Source organism: Pipistrellus hanaki (assembly GCF_964339955.1).
Source record: "Pipistrellus hanaki genome assembly, chromosome: 8".
In the NCBI taxonomy this organism is placed as follows: domain Eukaryota; kingdom Metazoa; phylum Chordata; class Mammalia; order Chiroptera; family Vespertilionidae; genus Pipistrellus; species Pipistrellus hanaki.
Genome location: NC_140510.1, coordinates 50,413,707 through 50,435,359, shown reverse-complemented (window position 1 = coordinate 50,435,359; position 21,653 = coordinate 50,413,707). Strand labels below are relative to the sequence as shown.

Sequence of the window (21,653 nt, the reverse complement as noted above, 5' to 3'; positions counted from 1 at the left end):
GTATCTGTATCCCCTTTTAAAATCCTATAGATACCCCTGGACCACCTTCTGCTCCAAGAGTTGTAGATACCACCAAGCACAGCATTAGTTTGGCATGGACCAAGCCCATGTACGATGGTGGCACTGACATCATAGGATATGTTCTTGAGATGCAAGAGAAGGACACTGAGCAGTGGTACCGTGTGCATACCAATGCCACAATAAGAAATAATGAGTTCACTGTGGTAGACCTTAAAATGAGCCAGAAGTACTCCTTCAGAGTTGCTGCTGTCAATGTGAAGGGCATGAGTGAATACAGCGAATCAACTGCCGAAATTGAGCCGGTGGAAAGACTAGGTATTTATCCTACAAACTTTTAGGTGAATTATTTTCTCATCACACCTATTCCTGAAGTAATTAAGTTTTGACCTTTACTTTCCAGAAATACCAGATCTTGAGCTTGCAGATGATTTAAAGAAGACTGTGACCATCAGAGCTGGGGCCTCATTACGCCTGATGGTATCTGTATCTGGAAGGCCATCTCCTGTCATAACATGGAGCAAGAAAGGCATTGACCTTGCAAATCGAGCAATTATTGACACCACAGACAGCTACTCTTTACTTATCGTGGACAAAGTTAACCGGTACGATGCTGGAAAATACACCATTGAAGCCGAAAATCAATCTGGCAAAAAATCAGCAACAGTCCTTGTTAAAGTATATGGTAAGTATTTGTCTGAAAATTGATGATGCTGTGGGTAGAGTCTCTAAAAAAATACATCTTATCACCTCTCTAGAGAGAAACTATGTTAAGTATATTTTCTGGCAAAAAAGAAAATCTATCAACCAATCGGGCAAATAAGCATTATGGATCTTTCATTCTACTTTTTAGATACTCCTGGTCCTTGTCCTTCTGTGACAGTTAAGGAAGTATCAAGAGATTCTGTGACCATTACTTGGGAAATCCCCACAATTGATGGTGGAGCTCCAGTCAACAACTACATTATTGAGAAGCGTGAAGCTGCCATGAGAGCATTCAAAACAGTAACTACCAAATGCAGCAAGACATCTTACCGAATTTCTGGACTCATAGAAGGAACCATGTACTATTTCAGAGTGTTGCCAGAAAATATTTATGGCATTGGAGAGCCTTGTGAAACATCTGATGCAGTGCTGGTCTCAGAAGTGCCTTTGGTGCCTACAAAACTGGAAGTGGTTGATGTCACCAAGTCAACTGTTTCCCTTGCCTGGGAAAAACCACTCTATGATGGTGGTAGCCGACTCACTGGATATGTTCTTGAGGCCTGCAAAGCTGGAACTGACAGATGGATGAAGGTTGTTACCTTAAAGCCCACAGTCCTAGAGCACACTGTTATTTCCCTAAATGAAGGCGAACAGTTCTTATTTAGAGTAAGGGCACAAAATGAGAAAGGTGTGTCAGAGCCAAGAGAGATCATCACACCCGTGACTGTACAAGATCTCAGAGGTATGTATCAAATTGACAAAAATGGCAATCATAGTAAAGTAAAATTAAGAAAACATTCAGAAATCATGATACTGTGTCCTTAGAAATAATGCTTAACAACAAATGCCTCATTTCTTCCTTACAGTGTTGCCAACAATTGATCTCTCTACGATGCCTCAAAAGACCATCCATGTCCCAGCGGGCAGACCAATAGAGTTGGTGATACCTATTGCTGGTCGTCCACCTCCTGCTGCTTCATGGTTCTTTGCTGGTTCTAAACTAAAAGAATCAGACCGTGTCACAGTTGAAACTCATACAAAAGTAGCGAAATTAACCATCCGTGAAACCACCATCAGAGATACTGGAGAATATACACTTGAACTGAAAAATGTAACTGGATCTACTTCAGAGACCATCAAAGTTATCATCCTTGGTAAGGACATGTTAACAAAGACACATGCAAATTGTTGCTGACATTCAGTCACCCAATTTTGATTTGAAGTGAAAACTGATTCCCTGGATTTCTTTTTCTTTCATAGACAAGCCTGGTCCACCAACTGGGCCTATCAGGATTGATGAAATTGAAGATACTTCAGTTACCATTTCCTGGGAAGCACCTGAATTGGATGGTGGCGCGCCATTGAGTGGTTATGTGGTAGAACAACGTGATGCCCATCGTCCAGGATGGCTGCCAGTATCTGAATCAGTGACTAGAACGACATTTAAGTTCACCAGACTCACTGAAGGAAACGAGTATGTGTTCCGTGTGGCTGCAACCAACCGCTTCGGGATTGGCTCTTACTTGCAGTCAGAGATCATAGAATGTCGCAGCAGCATCAGTAAGTCCTTGGACTTTTCCTCCCTTCTCCCCTCCTCTGATCTGATTCTGAATGTTAACAAAAAGGAATCTGTTCTTAATGTGTCCTTATGTAAGTAAAAATAGGTCACAAAATTAACCCAGGGTCTTTCTAAGGTTTCTACCCCCCCACCCCTTTTCTTGGAGGTTTTCAACATGGTTAGATTTTGTTTTAATGGGAGGAAGGGAGGGAAAGAAGGAGGGAGGGAGGGATGGAGGGAGGGACGGAGGGAGGGATGGAGGGAGGGAGGGAGGGAGACAGATGAGAAAAATACATGGAAGAGAGGAAGGGAAGAAAGGAAGGACAGTCTGGCTCTGGTAAAGTGAGAGAAAGAATGCATGCTTAATAAATGTTCATAAAATATAAGAAAACAAGGAACAGCAAGAAAAGTAAAAAAAAATGAAAAGTTTGGGAAAAAAGCCACAGGTGTCTTATATACTATTTAAAAAGGTAACACACTGGTACAAATATATGAGTCTTTGGTTTATTCATATTGCCAATATTGTGTCACCTTTTCTTGCTGCAGGTATTCCTGGACCTCCAGAAACATTAGAGATATTTGATGTCTCCCGTGATGGCATGACACTCACCTGGTACCCACCAGAGGACGATGGTGGCTCCCAAGTGACCGGATATATTGTGGAGCGCAAAGAAGTGAGAGCAGAACGATGGGTCCGTGTCAATAAAGTACCAGTGACGATGACGCGGTACCGTTCCACTGGCCTGATTGAAGGCTTAGAATATGAACACCGTGTCACGGCCATTAATGTGAGAGGGACTGGAAAACCAGGTCGTCCTTCTAAACCCATCGTTGCCATGGACCCAATTGGTAATACATTTTTGTATAAGTCAAGTTTATTGTGGTATAATTTGATGTAGTAAAATTCACCCTTTCTAAATGTATAAGTCTGTTAAGTTTTGAAAGCTATACTGTTGTATGACCACCATCACAATCAAAATGCGGAACATTTCCATCAGCTCAAAAAAATTGCTTGCATCCCTTTGTCATCAATCTCCTCCCTCCTCTCTCTCCTAGGAGATTTTGTCAAATAACTTTTATAGTCTTCTCTTGAGCCTATTTTCCCCTCTTTAAAATGTAACTCCAGTTAAAAATTTTAAACAAGTTAATATTTCTGAAAGCACTTTAAAAACTGGTGATGAATGTGAGATAGCAGTAATAATTACAAATAAAACATTAAAGACAAATAAAAAAAAAAACAAGAGCTTTTAGTGTTTTTTACCTTATAAAATGAACTTTTTACAAAACAAAAAAATATTCTAATGCTAACAGTCCGTGTTTCCACACTCAGTGGATTTGTTAGGTGGCACAGTTGATTTTCAACTTTCGACAACCTTAACAAGTTTGTTGTTGTGATCTTATTCTTATTCCCAGCTCCCCCAGGAAAGCCACAAAACCCAAGAGTTACTGATACAACCAGGACGTCCGTCTCCCTGGCCTGGAGCCCTCCAGAAGACGAAGGTGGATCTAAAGTCACAGGCTACTTGATTGAGATGCAGAAAGTAGATCAACATGAATGGACCAAATGTAACACCACCCCAACCAAGATTCGGGAATATACTCTAACTCACCTACCTCAGGGTGCTGAATACAGATTCCGTATCCTCGCTTGTAATGCTGGTGGACCTGGAGAACCTGCTGAGGTACCAGGAACAGTCAAAATCACGGAAATGCTTGGTAAGACACACAATCACTTACTTTATTCTGTAATTGCCTTAAGACTTATTTCCCCTCCCCTCCCCACTCCTACACAAATGGCAATTGCAACCTACCTTTTTTTCCAGAACATCCTGATGTTGAACTTGATGAAAGATACCAGGAGGGTCTCTTTGTAAGACAAGGTGGAGTCATCAGACTTACCATTCCAATCAAAGGAAAACCATACCCAATATGTAAATGGACCAAAGAAGGCCAAGATATCAGTAAGCGTGCCATGATTGCAACCTCTGAAACACACACTGAGCTCGTCATCAAAGAGGCCGTCAGGGAAGATTCTGGCTCATACGACCTGGTTCTGGAAAATAAATGTGGCAAGAAGGCTGTTTACATCAAGGTCAAGGTGATAGGAATTCCTAACACTCCAGAAGGGCCGCTTGAATATGATGACATACAAGCTCGCTCTGTAAGGGTCAGCTGGAGACCCCCTGCCGATGATGGTGGTGCCGACATCTTAGGCTACATCCTTGAGAGACGAGAAGTGCCTAAAGCCGCCTGGTATACCATTGATTCCAGAGTCAAAGGTACATCTCTGGTGGTAAAAGGCCTCAAAGAAAATGTGGAATACCATTTCCGTGTTTCAGCAGAAAATCAGTTTGGTATCAGCAAACCCTTAAAATCCGAGGAACCAGTCATACCAAAAACACCACTAAGTAAGTGCTCCTCTAAACCACAACCTTGAAAAATTCTTTCGGTACTCTTGTTTGGAAATGAAGCCATCAGCTCACAAGACTTGGCACTATAACACGTGTGTGTTTTCTACTTATATCCTTAGATCCTCCAGAGCCTCCAAGCAATCCTCCAGAAGTACTCGATGTGACCAAGAGTTCTGTCAGTCTGTCCTGGTCCCGGCCCAAAGACGATGGTGGTTCTCGAGTTACAGGCTATTATATTGAACGCAAGGAAACCTCAACTGACAAGTGGGTCAGGCACAATAAGACTCAGATAACGACCACAATGTACACCGTCACAGGGCTCGTTCCTGATGCTGAATATCAGTTCCGAGTCATAGCACAGAATGATGTTGGCCTAAGTGAGACCAGCCCTGCTTCTGAACCAATTATTTGCAAAGATCCATTTGGTAAGGAGAGGTTTTTGTGAAGGGGTTAACATCAAAGGGGCAAGCCATCTTTGGGGGTTTTTTCTGTTAGTTCAGCAGTATAGTTGACTCTCTTTTAATTGTTTTAAACTATTTCAGATAAGCCAAGCCAACCTGGAGAACTTGAGATTCTTTCAATCTCCAAAGATAGTGTCACTCTACAGTGGGAGAAACCTGAATGTGATGGTGGCAAAGACATCCTTGGATACTGGGTTGAATACAGACAATCTGGAGACAGTGCCTGGAAGAAGAGCAATAAGGAACGCATCAAGGACAGGCAATTCACAATAGGGGCTTTGCTGGAAGCTACTGAATATGAATTTAGGGTTTTTGCTGAGAATGAGGCTGGGCTTAGCAGACCTCGAAGAACTGCTATGTCTGTAAAGACAAAACTAACATGTAAGTAGCTTCTAGTTCTCTGCCTATGATTTACAAACTAAGTAACGTGTAAGGCTAATTATTCCTGTAAACTAAGTAGATCTCCAGAAAGCTTTCCTGGTGAGCAAATGTATGGAAAGAATCACTCACTTTGGCATATGCACACACAGGGAGTAGTGGATAGGTTCTATGGGAAGCCGTTCCAAGCACATAACCCCAATAGATGTTAGGTGCAGTGAACTGAACACAATCCTGGAACAGGATCTCCCTTGAATGCAATGGGTTGTGTTTTTTTTATAGTTCCTAACAATACTTGAAGGGTCAACAAATATACCCAACTTCACTGAACCTAAAAGCAAAGATACCACAGATTTATAGAGAGAATTCCTATTTCCCCAAAACTCTATACATCGTTAATGCCTCCCAATTATAAAAAGAAAAATCACTCTGTATAATGTCCTCACTGAATCCTTATTTTCCATATGACCTCAGGAAAATCACTGCAAAGAGTTTTTAAGAATTAGACTCATGTAAATCATGGTGTCTATTAAAGTGTTGGCCAATAACAAAACTTTAAATTCCTGATATACAAGGACATGGGATTATAGAACTAGTAGTAACAATATGCATTAATATTATCTTTCATATCCTTCAGCTGGCGAGGCCCCAGGAGTACGCAAAGAAATGGAGGATGTTACCACCAAATTGGGTGAAGCTGCTCAACTCTCATGCCAGATCATTGGAAGGCCTCTTCCTGACATTAAATGGTACCGATTTGGTAAGGAGCTCATACAAAGCCGGAAGTACAAAATGTCTTCAGATGGACGCACACATACTCTGACAGTAATGACAGATGAACAAGAAGACGAAGGCATTTATACCTGCATAGCTACCAATGAGGTTGGAGAGATAGAAACCAGTAGTAAGCTTCTCCTGCAAGCAACACCACAGTTCCATCCCGGTTACCCACTGAAAGAGAAATACTATGGTGCTGTGGGTTCAACACTTCGACTTCATGTTATGTACATTGGTCGCCCAGTACCTGCCATCACTTGGTTCCATGGCCAGAAACTTTTGCAAAACTCAGAAAACACTGCTATTGAAAACACTGAGCACTACACTCATCTCGTCATGAAGAATGTCCAGCGGAAGACGCATGCTGGGAAATACAAAGTTCAGCTCAGCAATGTTTTGGGAACAGTGGATGCCACCCTTGATGTGGAAATACAAGGTATTTTATTTTCATTCTCAGTGTTTTGTGTGTGTGTGTGTGTGTGTGTGTGTGTGTGTGTTTATTTTTAAAGAAAAAAAAGCTCTTGGGAGACACACTACAAAAACCACTACTATTGTATTTTCCACCAACAGATAAACCAGACAAACCCACAGGACCCATTGTGATTGAAGCTCTATTAAAGAACTCGGTAGTGATCAGCTGGAAGCCACCAGAAGATGACGGAGGCTCCTGGATCACCAATTATGTGGTGGAGAAATGTGAGGCCAAGGAAGGGGCTGAATGGCAATTGGTGTCTTCAGCCATCTCAGTGACAACCTGTAGGATTGTGAACCTCACAGAAAATGCTGGCTACTACTTCCGGGTTTCGGCTCAGAACACTTTTGGCATCAGTAACCCTCTAGAGGTCCCCTCAGTTGTGATCATAAAGAGTCCATTTGGTGAGTACAACCTCTTGTACAACCATTACAATCTTCACATGGCAAAATTCTTTTTAAAAAAATATATATCTTCACATAAAAGTCTTTGAAACAGAAATAAATTTTGGAAGGAAATAACAAACAATCAGGTAAAGGGCAAGAACCTTTTATCTCACTTAAATCGAACTTTTGCATATCTATAAGGACAAATACGGGCTTGGCAAAAGTAGGTTTACAGTTGTTTATATGGAAAATAGCATATTAGTTAGTAAATTATAATATAAGAATAAACTCTGTTCCACACACTCACAACTATAAACGTACTTTTGCCCACCCATGTATATACCCTATCCCTTCTTTAAAAAGGGACTTTGTGTTTTGTTAGTTTCTTAGCACAAACTAACCCCTTCATTTTTCTGTAATAGCTATTCGTAATAGAACTTTGAATTTATAACATTTTATTTATTTAGTCAGCTTTTAATAAAGCTGCTTGTTTCACCTCTTGACTCAAAGCCTTCTTGTTTGTTTGTTTTAAATAGAAAAACCAAGTGCTCCTGGCAAGCCAACTATTTCTGCTGTCACGAAAGAGTCTTGCGTTGTGGCTTGGAAGCCACCTGCCAGTGATGGTGGTGCCAAAATCAGAAATTACTACCTTGAGAAGCGTGAGAAGAAGCAGAATAAATGGATTGCAGTGACAACAGAAGAAATCCGAGAAACTGTCTTCTCAGTGCAAAACCTTATTGAAGGTCTTGAATATGAATTCCGTGTGAAGTGTGAAAACTTAGGAGGGGAAAGCGAATGGAGTGAAATATCAGAACCTGTCACTCCCAAATCTGATGTCCCAATTCAGGCACCACACTTTAAAGATGAACTAAGAAACCTAAACGTCAGATATCAGAGCAATGCTACTTTGGTCTGCAAAGTGACTGGCCACCCAAAACCTATTGTGAAATGGTACAGACAAGGCAAAGAAATCATTGCAGATGGATTGAAGTACAGGATTCAAGAGTTTAAGGGTGGCTACCATCAGCTCGTTATTGCAAGTGTCACGGATGACGATGCAACAGTTTACCAAGTCAGAGCTACCAACCAAGGGGGATCCGTGTCTGGCACTGCCTCCTTGGAAGTGGAAGGTAAAAGCAAATTAGTAAACATAAGTTTGGTGCTAGATGACACTATTAATTGGAGGGGAGTTGGTGCACTTACATAGTGTTAGGTATTTCTAAATCATGTTCTTTTTCCTCTTTTTTTCCGATACAGTCCCAGCTAAGATCCACTTGCCTAAAACTCTTGAGGGCATGGGAGCTGTTCATGCTCTCCGAGGTGAGGTGATCAGCATCAAGATCCCTTTCAGTGGCAAACCAGATCCTGTGATCACCTGGCAGAAAGGACAAGATCTCATCGACAATAACGGCCACTACCAAGTTATTGTCACAAGATCTTTCACATCACTTGTTTTCCCCAATGGAGTGGAGATGAAAGATGCCGGTTTCTATGTGGTCTGTGCTAAAAACAGGTTTGGAATTGATCAGAAGACAGTTGAACTGGATGTGGCTGATGTTCCCGACCCACCCAGAGGAGTCAAAGTTAGTGACGTGGCACGGGATTCTGTCAACTTAACCTGGACTGAGCCAGCTACTGACGGTGGCAGCAAAATCACCAACTACATTATTGAAAAATGTGCAACGACTGCAGAAAGATGGCTCCGTGTAGGACAGGCCCGAGAAACACGTTATACTGTGATCAACTTATTTGGAAAAACAAGTTACCAGTTCCGTGTAATAGCTGAAAATAAATTTGGCCTGAGCAAGCCTTCTGAGCCTTCAGAACCAACTGTAACCAAAGAAGATAAGACCAGAGCTATGAACTATGATGAAGAGGTAGATGAAACCATGGAAGTTTCCATGACTAAAGCATCTCACTCTTCAACCAAGGAACTCTATGAGAAATACATGATTGCTGAAGATCTTGGGCGTGGTCAGTTTGGAATCGTCCACCGTTGTGTTGAAACAGCCTCCAAAAAGACATACATGGCCAAATTTGTGAAAGTCAAAGGGACTGATCAAGTTTTGGTAAAGAAGGAAATTTCCATCCTAAATATTGCTAGGCACAGAAACCTCTTATACCTCCATGAGTCATTTGAAAGCATGGAAGAATTAGTTATGATCTTTGAGTTCATATCAGGACTTGACATATTTGAACGCATCAACACCAGTGCTTTTGAACTTACTGAAAGAGAAATTGTAAGTTATGTCCGCCAGGTCTGCGAAGCTCTTGAGTTCTTACATAGTCAGAGTATTGGACACTTTGACATTAGGCCAGAAAATATCATTTACCAAACAAGACGAAGCTCCGTCATTAAAATCATAGAATTTGGTCAAGCCCGCCAGCTGAAGCCAGGAGACAACTTCAGGCTTCTGTTCACTGCCCCTGAGTACTATGCACCTGAGGTCCACCAGCATGATGTGGTCAGCACCGCCACAGACATGTGGTCGCTTGGAACGCTGGTATATGTGCTGTTGAGTGGTATCAATCCATTCCTGGCTGAAACTAACCAGCAGATGATTGAGAACATCCGGAATGCGGAATATACTTTTGACGAGGAGGCATTCAAAGAGATCAGCCTTGAAGCCATGGATTTTGTTGACCGGCTGTTAGTGAAAGAGAGAAAATCTCGCATGACAGCATCTGAAGCGCTCCAGCACCCGTGGCTCAAGCAGAAGACGGAAAGAGTCAGTACTAAAGTTATCAGAACATTAAAACACCGGCGGTACTACCACACTCTGATCAAGAAAGACCTCAACATGGTTGTGTCAGCAGCCCGGATCTCCTGTGGTGGTGCGATTCGATCTCAGAAGGGAGTGAGTGTTGCCAAAGTTAAAGTGGCATCCATTGAAATTGGCCCGATTTCTGGGCAGATAATGCATGCTGTTGGCGAGGAAGGAGGCTATGTCAAGTATGTCTGCAAAATTGAAAATTATGACCAGTCTACCCAAGTGACCTGGTACTTTGGTGTCAGACAGCTGGAGAACAGTGAGAAATACGAAATCACCTATGAAGATGGAGTGGCAACCATGTACCTCAAAGACATTACCAAGTTCGACGACGGTACCTACAGATGCAAAGTAGTCAATGACTATGGGGAAGACAGTTCTTATGCAGAGCTGTTTGTTAAGGGTGTGAGAGAAGTGTACGACTATTACTTCCGTAGAACCATGAAGAAAATGAAGCGCAGAACAGACACCATGAGACTCCTGGAAAGGCCACCGGAGTTTACCCTGCCGCTCTTTAACAAGACAGCTTATGTGGGTGAAAATGTCCGATTTGGAGTGACTATCACTGTCCACCCAGAGCCTCGTGTCACATGGTACAAATCAGGTCAGAAAATCAAACCAGGTGATGATGATAAGAAATACACATTCGAGTCTGACAAGGGTCTTTACCAATTAACAATCAACAGTGTGACAACAGATGATGATGCTGAATATACTATTGTGGCAAGAAACAAATACGGCGAGGACAGCTGTAAAGCAAAACTGACTGTAATCCCACACCCGCCTCCAGCAGATACAACCTTAAGGCCCATGTTCAAAAGGCTCCTGGCAAATGCAGAATGCCAAGAAGGCCAGAGTGTCAGCTTTGAGATCAGAGTCTCTGGCATCCCCCCGCCAACATTAAAGTGGGAGAAAGACGGTCAGCCACTGTCCCTTGGGTCTACCATTGAAATCATCCACGAAGGCTTGGACTATTATGCTTTGCACATCCGGGATACTTTGCCTGAAGACACTGGTTATTACAGGGTCACAGCCACAAACACAGCTGGGTCCACCAGCTGCCAGGCTCACTTACAAGTGGAGCGCTTGCGATACGTCAAACAAGAATTCAAGAGCAAAGAGGAGCGTGAAAGACACGTACAGAAGCAAATTGACAAGACAATAAGAATGGCCGAGATTCTCTCTGGAACGGAAAGTGTGCCACTGACACAGGTAGCCCAAGAGGCTCTGAGAGAAGCTGCTATCCTCTACAAACCAGCTGTGAGCACCAAGACCGTCAAGGGGGAGTTCCGACTTGAGACAGAAGAAAAGAAGGAGGAGAGAAAACTCCGCATGCCCTATGAGGTACCAGAGCCACGCAAGCACAAGCGGGCCGTCACAGAAGAAGACCAGCACATTAAACAGTTCGTGCCTATGTCTGACATGAAATGGTACAAAAAGATCCGTGACCAGTATGAAATGCCTGGGAAGATTGACCGAATTGTCCAGAAGAGACAAAAGCGCATCCGCCTTTCGAGATGGGAGCAGTTCTACGTGACGCCTCTGCCACGCTTTACCGACCAGTACAAGCCCCGGTGGCGCATTCCCAAACTGAGCCAAGATGACCTTGAAACGGTGAGGCCAGCCCGCCGCCACCGCACACCTTCTCCCGACTACGCCTTCTATTACAGGCCCAGGAGACGTTCCCTGGGGGACATCTCCGATGAAGAATTGCTCCTTCCCATTGACGACTACCTGGCGATGAAAAGGACGGAGGAAGAGAGGCTGCGACTCGAAGAGGAGCTTGAGTTGGGTTTCTCAGCTTCGCCCCCGAGCCGGAGCCCTCCGCGTTTTGAGCTCTCTAGCCTGCGTTACTCTTCCCCCCAGGCTCACGTGAAGGTGGAAGAAACAAGAAAGGACTTCAGATACTCAACCTATCACATCCCCACCAAGGCCGACACCAGCACGAGCTACGCAGAGCTGCGGGAGCGGCACGCCCAGGCCTCCTACCGGCAGCCCAAGCAGCGGCAGCGCATCATGGCCGAGAAGGAGGACGAAGAGCTGCTCCGTCCGGTGACAACCACCCAGCGCCTCTCAGAATACAAAAGCGAGCTTGACCACATGTCAAAGGAACAGAAGTCTAAGAAGAAATCAAAGCAACAGAGAAGAGTGACCGAGATCACAGAAATTGAGGAAGAATACGAAATCACAAGACGCGCGCACAGAGAGGCATCCTCGTCGGTGTCCAGACTTCTGAGACGACGGCGCTCCCTGTCTCCGACTTACATCGAGTTAATGAGGCCGGTGTCCGAACTGATCCGATCGCATCCACAGCCGGCTGAGGAATACGAAGATGACACAGAGAGGAGGTCCCCCACTCCAGAGAGAACTCGCCCACGCTCCCCCAGCCCCGTCTCCAGTGAGAGATCGCTCTCAAGATTTGAGAGGTCGGCGAGGTTTGATATCTTTTCCAGGTATGAGTCCATGAAGGCGGCTCTGAAGACTCAGAAGACATCAGAAAGGAAGTACGAGGTTCTGAGTCAGCAGCCTTTTACGCTGGACCACGCCCCCCGGATCACACTGAGAATGCGCTCCCACAGGGTACCCTGTGGCCAGAACACCCGGTTTATCCTAAACGTTCAGTCCAAGCCAACGGCCGAGGTTAAATGGTACCATAATGGTGTGGAACTCCAAGAGAGCAGTAAGATTCATTTCACCAACACGAGCGGGGTCCTGACCCTGGAAATTCTAGACTGTCATATTGATGACAGCGGGACCTACCGCGCCGTGTGCACTAACTACAAAGGCGAGGCTTCAGACTACGCGACCTTGGATGTCACGGGAGGGGATTATACCACCTACGCTTCCCGGCGCAGAGACGAGGACGTGCCCCGGTCCCTCTTCCCTGACCTGACAAAAACAGAGGCGTATGCGGTTTCCTCTTTCAAGAAGACATCTGAGATGGAAGCCTCTTCCTCGGTCAGGGAGATGAAGTCACAGATGACAGAGACCAGGGAGAGTCTCTCATCCTACGAACACCACGCGTCTGCCGAAATGAAAAGGGCTGCGGTGGAAGAAAAGTCGCTGGAAGAAAAATCCACACACAGGAAGATCAAGTCCACTCTGGAAGCGAGGATCCTAACCAAGCCAAGGTCCATCACCGTCTCTGAGGGAGAGTCTGCCAGGTTTTCTTGCGACACAGATGGTGAGCCGGTACCGACTGTGACCTGGATGCGGGGAGGACAGGTGGTCAGCACTTCCACCCGCCACCACGTGACCACCACGAAATACAAGTCCACCTTTGAGATCTCTTCAGTCCAGGCCTCTGATGAGGGCAGCTACAGCGTGGTGGTAGAAAACAGTGAAGGGAGGCAAGAAGCACAGTTTACTCTGACGATTCAGAAGGCCAGAGTTACCGAAAAGGCGGTGACTTCGCCACCGAAAGTCAAATCCCCAGAGCCTCAGGTGAAATCCCCAGAAGGAGTGAAGTCTCCAAAACGGGTGAAATCCCCAGAACTGGTAACTTCTCCCCCCAAAGCCACATCACCCACAGAGAAAAAACCCACAGAGAAAGTTGCGCAGCTACCAGTCTCTGCCCCGCCCAAAATATCTCAGTCCCTGAAGGCAGAAGCTGTGAAAGACTTCGCAAAGCTGACCTGTGCTGTTGAAAGTAGTGTACTATGTGCAAAAGAGGTCACCTGGTATAAAGATGGCAAGAAACTGAAGGAAAATGGGCATTTCCAGTTTCATTATTCAGCAGATGGTACCTACGAGCTCAAAATCCATAACCTCACGGAATCTGATTGTGGAGAATATGTTTGTGAGATTTCTGGGGAAGGTGGAACTTCCAAAACTAACTTACAATTCACGGGACAAACCTTTAAGAGCATCAATGAGCAGGTGTCGAGCATATCAGAAACTAAGAAATCAGCTCAGAAATCTGCTGAGTCAACAGTGCAGAAAACTGCTGAGGCAACAGAAACCAAAGTATCAGCTCAGAAAACTGCTGAGTCAACAGAAACCAAGGTATCAGCACAGAAAACTGCTGAGTCAACAGAAACCAAGGTATCAGCACAGAAAACTGCTGAGTCAACAGAAACCAAGGTATCAGCACAGAAAACTGCTGAGTCAACAGAAGCCAAGGTATCAGCTCAGAAAACTGCTGAGTCAACAGAAACCAAGGTATCAGCACAGAAAACTGCTGAGTCAACAGAAACCAAGGTATCAGCACAGAAAACTGCTGAGTCAACAGAAGCCAAGGTATCAGCTCAGAAAACTGCTGAGTCAGAAGCCAAGGTATCAGCTCAGAAAACTGCTGAGTCAGAAGCCAAGGTATCAGCTCAGAAAACTGCTGAGCCAATAGAAACCAAGAAAACTGAAACAAAAGCACCTGAGCCAATATCCTCAAAGCCAGTAATTGTTACTGGGCTGCAGGATACAACTGTTTCTTCAGACAGCATCGCTAAATTTTCCATTAAAGTTACCGGAGAACCTCAACCAACTGTCATCTGGACAAAGGATGGAAAGGTAACCAGTTCTTAAATGTCCTTAATTTTATCTTCTAAATAACTAACCTTTTCCCTCATCCCCATCTCCCAAATAAAGTTGAAAATTAAATCACTTTTTAAAACTTACATTCTACAGGCTATTACACAGGGAGGTAAATATAAACTCTCTGAAGACAAAGGAGGATTCCTCTTAGAAATTCTTAAGACTGACACTTCTGACAGCGGGCTTTACACTTGTACAGTAACGAACTCAGCTGGATCTGTGTCCTCGAGCTGCAAATTAACCATAAAAGGTAGGTTGGCTTTTGTTCTTACCAACATTTTTCAGAAAACAATATTAAAGTAACATTTCTAAACCCTTCCTTATACACACAATCCCATCCATGAGAAAGTATTAAAACTGTTTTCCAATTCCAGAATGCCATTTGTACACAAATGTAGAAATATACATATTTGAAATTAGCATATACTTTTATATTCACAAAAAAAGTATGGATTGAGCCCTGGCCAGTGTGGCACAGTTTGGGTGCTGGTGGTGCCATGCACCAAAATGTTGCTGGTTTGATTCCCAGTTGAGACACATGCCTGGGTTGAGGGCTCAGTCCCTGATAGGGAACATGCAAGAGGCAGCTGATGGATGTTTTGCTCTCACATTAATGTTTTTTCTCTTACATCTGCCTTCCTCTCTCTCTCAAAATCAATACAAATATTAATTTATAAAAGTACCTAACTGTGTGGGGTATTATATAAAGTTCCGTAGGGCCACCAAATTTACAAAACGGTAATTCTTCCCTAAGCCTTCACTTTTGCTAAGTTAAAGAAAGAGCTACATCAGTTTTCCTCATTAAAATTAGTTTGCCGTCATCTCAGTCATCTAAAACATAATTCATTTTTCATTAATCAAGACACACACATCTCCCAAATTCTTTGGCTATTCTTTGCAAGACTTTTTTCTCCTTAAGTCATAAAAATCACCTTCAGTTTAGTTTAAAGAATCATTACACTCATTTCAAAAGTCAAGCATTGCAGTTTGCCACGATGGGCACCTGCACTGCACACAGAAGCCAGCACCTGTTTCCTTGGTAATCGTTCACTTGCAGAATGTACAGGAGTTCAGAGTGGGGCCTCTTTCCAATGAAGTCTGCCTTACAGAGGTTTCTTTTTCAGCCTTAGTAAAAGACACTGAGACACAGAAAGTATCTACACAAAAGACTTCTGAAACTACATCCCAGAAGGCAGTTGTCCAAGAGGAGACTTCCCAGAAAGCCTTAATTTCTGAAGAAATCAAGAAGTCGGAGGTGAAATCTCAAGAAAAGTTAGCCCTCGTGGAGGAAGCGTCGAAGGTTACAATTTCTGAAAAAGTCAAGAAGTCAGAAGCAGCCTCCATGGAAAAATCCATTGTTCACGAGGAAGTCACTAAAGCCTCCCAGGCAATGGAAGAAATCAGCTCTCACGCTGAAATTAAAGCCTTCTCTAGTCAGATGAGCATAACTGATGGTCAGAAAGTGACTTTAAAAGCCAACATTGCTGGTGCCACTGACGTGAAATGGGTGCTGAATGGAGTAGAGCTCACTAACTCCGAGGAGTACAGGTACGGGGTCTCGGGCAGCGATCAGACCCTAACCATCAAGCAGGCCAGTCGCAAACACCAGGGAGTCCTCACCTGCATTGGCAAAACCAGTCAGGGAATCGTCAAGTGTCAGTACGACTTGAGCCTGAGCGAAGAACTCTCAGACGCTCCGGCCTTCCTCTCGCAGCCCAGATCTCAAAACGTTAACGAAGGACAAAGTGTTCTCTTTTCTTGTGAAATCAGTGGTGAGCCCTCTCCTGAAATCGAATGGTTTAAAAACAACCTGCCGGTAAGTTCAATTATGAATTTGTTATGGAAGAGAATTTTAAACACTACATATACTCCTGAAGAGGTCGAAGAAACACCTTTTCCTTCTTCTTCTTTTTAGATTTCTGTTTCTTCAAATATCAGCATCAGTCGCTCTAGAAATGTATATTCTCTTGAAATCCGAAATGCGTCAGTAAGTGACAGTGGGAAGTACACCATTAAGGCCAAAAATTTCCGTGGCCAGTGTTCAGCTACTGCTTCCTTAACGGTCCTTCGTAAGTATATCTTTGCCATTTTCTTTATTTGTGTAAGGCCTTTATGTGTGTTTTTTCTTTTTTTCTTTTTTTGCCTTTGTTTTCTGATCACAGCAGACTCAGGAGCCTCATTAAATTCCATAGGTAAGAGGCACAGGCCTCCTGTGTGGATTCATTCTTCTCCTCAGTTTCTTTACAGCTCCACAGAAGCTTCCAAGGCAAAGCTACTGGCTGCCCTGTTACATTTCTTTTCAGAATGCGCAACATATAAATTATTTTCTATATGACTCATCATTTTCCTCCTAGTGATTCTAGTACCTGCATGTAATGCGATGATAGAAACATAAGGATTCATTCCTTGGAGACACTGGGCTAGCTCTTGACAAATGTATGTATGTATGTATGTATGTATGTATCTGCTTAAGCTTCCATAGTTCTGTTTCTCTGTACAGTGTTTAAGTTTGCCATTTCTGTAAGTCAATGTCAGATGTCACGACTTAACCAGATGTCATTGATGTTCACCGTATCTGCTATGGTCCACAGCTCTAGTTGAAGAACCTCCCCGAGAGGTAGTATTGAAGACAAGCGATGACATGAGCATGCAAGGAAGCTTCTCGTCTCAGTCAGTCCAAATGTCTGCGTCTAAGCAGGAGGCCTCCTTCAGCAGTTTCAGCAGCAGCAGTGCTAGCAGCATGACTGAAATGAAATTTGCAAGCATGTCTGCCCAAAGCATGTCCTCCATGCAAGAGTCCTTTGTAGGAATGAGTTCCAGCAGTTTTATGGGACAATCTAGTATGACACAACTGGCGAGCTCCAGTAGTAAGATGCTTACAGCAGGCGTAAGAGGTGAGCAATGAAATTACTGGTAGAGTTTGACATGCCTAGTAGCACTGTGTAGTCTGTAGTTCATACAATTCAGTAGAGAGCAAATGGAGGGGTTTTTTTTTTTTCTGTGATTCTAAACTGTTTTTGTTGTTGTTCCATAAAGGAATCCCACCTAAGATTGAAGCTCTTCCCTCTGACATCAGCATTGATGAGGGCAAAGTGCTCACAGTAGCCTGCGCGTTTACGGGTGAGCCCACCCCAGAGATAACGTGGTCGTGTGGCGGACGAGAAATCCAAAACGAAGACCAGGGGAGGTTCCACATTGAAAACACAGAGGACCTGACCACGCTGATCATCATGGATGTACAGAAACAAGACGGCGGACTTTATACCCTGAGCTTAGGGAATGAATTCGGATGTGACTCTGCTACTGTGAATATAAATATTCGATCCATGTAAGAGGGCCAGTGCTCTCATCCTCCTTAACCTTTCTCTAAAGGTTAACCTTAACGATGCACATGGACTAATCTTTCTGATCTGTAAATATTAAGGGGGAAAAAAGTAGTTTTGTATCAACCTAAATGAGTCCAAGTTCAAAATATGCATTTCAACCTTTTCTAATTGTTGACCTAAGAATATTACGCATTTTCTATTGACATGTACATACTGTATATAGCCGGATTAACGGTTATAAAGTTTTGTACCATTATTTTATGACCTTTTACAATGTAACTCCTGAAACTAACTGTTGGCAGGAGAAAGTTTCCTGGGGAACGAATACCCTGCTCGACACTTAATCTTTGTGCCTCAACATAACGTTGATGTCTAAGTATGCCTCAGTGGGTTGAGCAATTCCCCACTGAAGATGTCTTATCCACCTGGAAGATAATGCTGTGCACATCCCCTGGCATGTGCACCAAAATACCTACTTGAATCAGAAATGTAAGGCATTGGTGATGTTTGCATGTACCCTCCTGTAAGCAACACTTGAACGTCTTACATTTTCTCTGATGATGTCACACTCAGAATTACCATGACCTAAATATTACCAGAGCAAAGTGCAACGGCCAGCACTTTGTTCGCCCATTTTTGCGCTGCCTCTGACCATAGAGAGTGCCTGGGTCGCTTGGGAAAGTAACATCGCCTGGCCATCCCCTCATTTAACCAAGCTATTCAGGTATTCCTATGCCGGAGCAGTGCCACCTCCTGGAGGTCCCGGGGTGCAGCCAATGCCTTCGTGTGGTAGCTCTAAATTTAAATTACCCTGAGAAACCGGGGCACCTAAGCAAATGAGCCACAGCAAAGAGCTAACAACAAGAACAAAAACAAATTAAAGCTGTCGTTAAACTAAAAACAACATTACTAATTGCCCCAAATGTCGATCGGATGTAGTTCTTTTCATGCAAGTATAAATTCGATTGTTAGTTATAATTGTTGGGCCTCCTGGAGATAGTAAGAACAAAATAAAAGCAAGCTATCTGCACCTCAAAAACGTGTGCTTGGTTGTTTTCTATGAAATTCTGAGGTTGGCGGGGGGGGGGGGGGGGGGGGGGGGGGGAGGGTATGTGCCTTCATCAAATAAAGCAACTCGAGGTCAAAGTAGCGCCACGTTCATAAGTTCGTGAAAGCAAATATTTAAGTCATCGTGCTGAATATATTCAACAATTTTTAAAGCATAGATATCATTTTCATGGGATAATTTTATCCTCAAAAGATAAAACTCCCCTAAAACTAACGGATGAAATCTTCTACACTTACCAAGACCATTATTTTTATGGGAGCTGACTCAATTAAATCTATCAAAGACATTCAATAGCTACAATATTTTGTGCTAGACACCTGAAGCAAACATACTGTCAATTTTAATTCTCCAAAATAAGATCTTGGGTCTTCATTCATTTACTCAGCAAGTATTGTCTTAAGTCGGGGTCCCTAAAAGCAGAGCCCAGAGCAAGGGCTCTTGTATAAGGAATGTTTGAGGCGCTGCTACCACAAACAGGGGAGTGAGGGGGGCAGGGCGGAGGAGAAAGGGAAACCTCAGCAGCAGCAGCCCAACCCCGCAGGGAGCCTAAATGATACCAGAGCTAGTTCTGTTTTGGAACGGGGGATGGGAAGTAGCCTCCTTGGACCCCCTTATCTGCCAGCTGGTGGCTACAGGCTGTGTGCTGGGGTCAGGGGTGGGGTGAGGGCGGGGGTGGGGGAATAACCGCCCAGCTGACCGGGACCCTTGGCCAGAGCAATCTCTGCAGGCTGGGGCACTAAACAGTACTCCAGAAGCCAGGTCAGGTACACATATCCTAGGGCAGTGGACAGCAAACCGCAGCTCTTTGGCCTCTTGAGTGTGGCTCTTCCACAAAATACCACTGCCTGGGCGAGTCTGTTTTGAAGAAGTGGCATTAGAAGAAGTTTAAGTTTAAAAAATTTGGCTCTCCAAAGAAATTTCAATCATTGTGCGGTTGATATTTGGCTCTGTTGACTAAATTAGTTTGCTGACCACTGACCTAGGGGAATCTGAACGGGTACCACAGCACCCACTGCTACTTGAATTGCCTATTCTTAACCTAAATGAGAGAGGCAGGACTTACTGGGTGGTTCCTGAGGATGATTTCCCAGCAGAACATGCTAATATTTAAACAAGGCCTACGCCTCCTGCTGAGATATAGTCGGAGCTGAAGAGAATGTTAAAGCTTTTCCGCACTTCTGTAGTGGAAGCCCCCAAGCACAGGGCCTGGGAGAGAAGGGAGGGGCCGCACTCTATCCAGCAAAGAAGGTCATCGCTACAAGTATGGCCAGCCTGCTTTTTGTGAATCAGGGGCCTGGGGAAAACAGAGGACTGCATAGGGAGGGTCCTGGAAGTCGGTCAGGGGCACTCCAGCGGGGAGTGACCAGAACCCTTTGTGGACTCACCAGCCAGCCTCCTTCCCCTCAGTCCTCCCAGAATAATGCTCCCGGCTGGAAGGTGGAGGGGATTCATGCTCCAGGCCTTCAGCAACCCTCCATAGTTTCTCCGCTTAGTTGCATTTCCAGTTTAGACAGCCTTTTCTCTCCCCCTGTGGACTGGGGGTGAGAGAGAGGAGCAAGCCGAGCTTCCTGGCTCCAATCCATCCCATGAGAAATCTTCAGTCATCCTTGCCCTCTTTGTGCTGAATCTTTCCTGTCTGTTTTACAAACCCCACACCCAGGCTACATGACAGCATAATGAAGGAATTACACATTCTCGCTCAACACCCAGAGTGAGAAGCTGAAATCTAGGATCTGCTAACTTGTGTGACCTGGGACAGGTTACTGAACTTCTCCATTCCTTGATATTCTCATCCATAATATGGGAATAACAACAGCATCAACCTCCCTGGGTTGTTGTGAGGATTCAACGAGTTATTTCATATGAAACTGTGGTGGGCTGTTTCTCTGTTTTCCGTGTCCAGCATGGAAAACGACAGGTTCCTGAGCGGAGGAGCTGGGGATTAAGAAATTAGAGAAAAAAGAAAGAGACATGGAGGCAAAAATAGATTCATCAAGCTGGGTGCTAGGTGGGCGCCATCTCTCTCATGGAGAGGCAGCAAAAGCGACACCCCAAGCCACACAGGTTTATTTATAGTAGGGGTGTCGAACTCAATCAGAGAAGGGGCCAAAATCTAAAATCCAGCCTAAATCGCGGGCCGAATGGTTTACTGAAAAGTCATAAACTGATAATGTCATAAACTGACAGCGGAGTGCAGTGATGACAGCGCGGTGCGGGCCACATTGCAAGGCCTGGCGGGCTGGATTTGGCCCGCGGACCTTGTGTTTGACACATGTGATTTATAGGGTCAAAGGAGCTTATTTGCATTCTAAATAGGCTCTAGCATTACTGGATTTACATATCTAGACCCGCCCCTTCTAACACCTGGACAAAGGTACTCTGCCAGTGCCTTGGGCTCAGCTGACAATTTAAAGAATGTCCATGTGCCTTCTCAGGCGGCCCTCTACAGAAACTTTTAGAGTAATGCCTGGCACAGCACCATTAAGGACCAGCAAGCATTACTGTATTAGGGACCACCATTCAAAACATCACGGTCAGGGACCACGGAGGCAGCGTTTTAGAGGGGACAGAGAACAGGCTGCACCCGTGTTCACCAGATGCGTTCTCTGGCCTGGGCTACCGGAACCAAGTACCCCACGCTGTGGGGGCTTTTTCACAGGAAGGCTAGAAATCCAAAATGAAAGTGTCCGCAGGGTCTGTTTCTTCTGGGGGCTGTTAGGGAAGCTCTGTTCCAGCCTACTCTGACTTGTACATGGCCACATTCATGCTCCCATAGCATTCTCTCTGTGTG

General features: G+C 44.4%; 1 protein-coding gene across 2 annotated transcripts in view; it reads left to right on the top strand.

Annotated features, from left to right (window-relative positions):
• TTN (titin) overlaps window positions 1-18,832 on the top strand; it is a 277,411-nt gene extending 258,579 nt beyond the window's left edge. The window contains exons 320-338 of one of the 2 annotated variants that reach the window (XM_084892040.1): window positions 31-336; window positions 422-703; window positions 872-1,465; window positions 1,590-1,877; window positions 1,984-2,283; window positions 2,828-3,130; window positions 3,695-3,997; window positions 4,105-4,689; window positions 4,812-5,117; window positions 5,235-5,534; window positions 6,169-6,744; window positions 6,879-7,184; window positions 7,703-8,296; window positions 8,424-14,443; window positions 14,561-14,717; window positions 15,592-16,283; window positions 16,383-16,536; window positions 17,059-17,361; window positions 17,504-18,832. In XM_084892040.1, coding sequence (XP_084748166.1) covers window positions 31-336; window positions 422-703; window positions 872-1,465; window positions 1,590-1,877; window positions 1,984-2,283; window positions 2,828-3,130; window positions 3,695-3,997; window positions 4,105-4,689; window positions 4,812-5,117; window positions 5,235-5,534; window positions 6,169-6,744; window positions 6,879-7,184; window positions 7,703-8,296; window positions 8,424-14,443; window positions 14,561-14,717; window positions 15,592-16,283; window positions 16,383-16,536; window positions 17,059-17,361; window positions 17,504-17,799 — 12,665 coding nt within the window. In that variant the 3' untranslated portion in view covers window positions 17,800-18,832. The remainder of the gene's footprint in view (window positions 1-30; window positions 337-421; window positions 704-871; window positions 1,466-1,589; window positions 1,878-1,983; window positions 2,284-2,827; window positions 3,131-3,694; window positions 3,998-4,104; window positions 4,690-4,811; window positions 5,118-5,234; window positions 5,535-6,168; window positions 6,745-6,878; window positions 7,185-7,702; window positions 8,297-8,423; window positions 14,444-14,560; window positions 14,718-15,591; window positions 16,284-16,382; window positions 16,537-17,058; window positions 17,362-17,503) is intronic. The other variant, XM_084892042.1, reaches the window with a different exon arrangement.
• The last annotated feature ends 2,821 nt before the right edge of the window (window positions 18,833-21,653 follow it).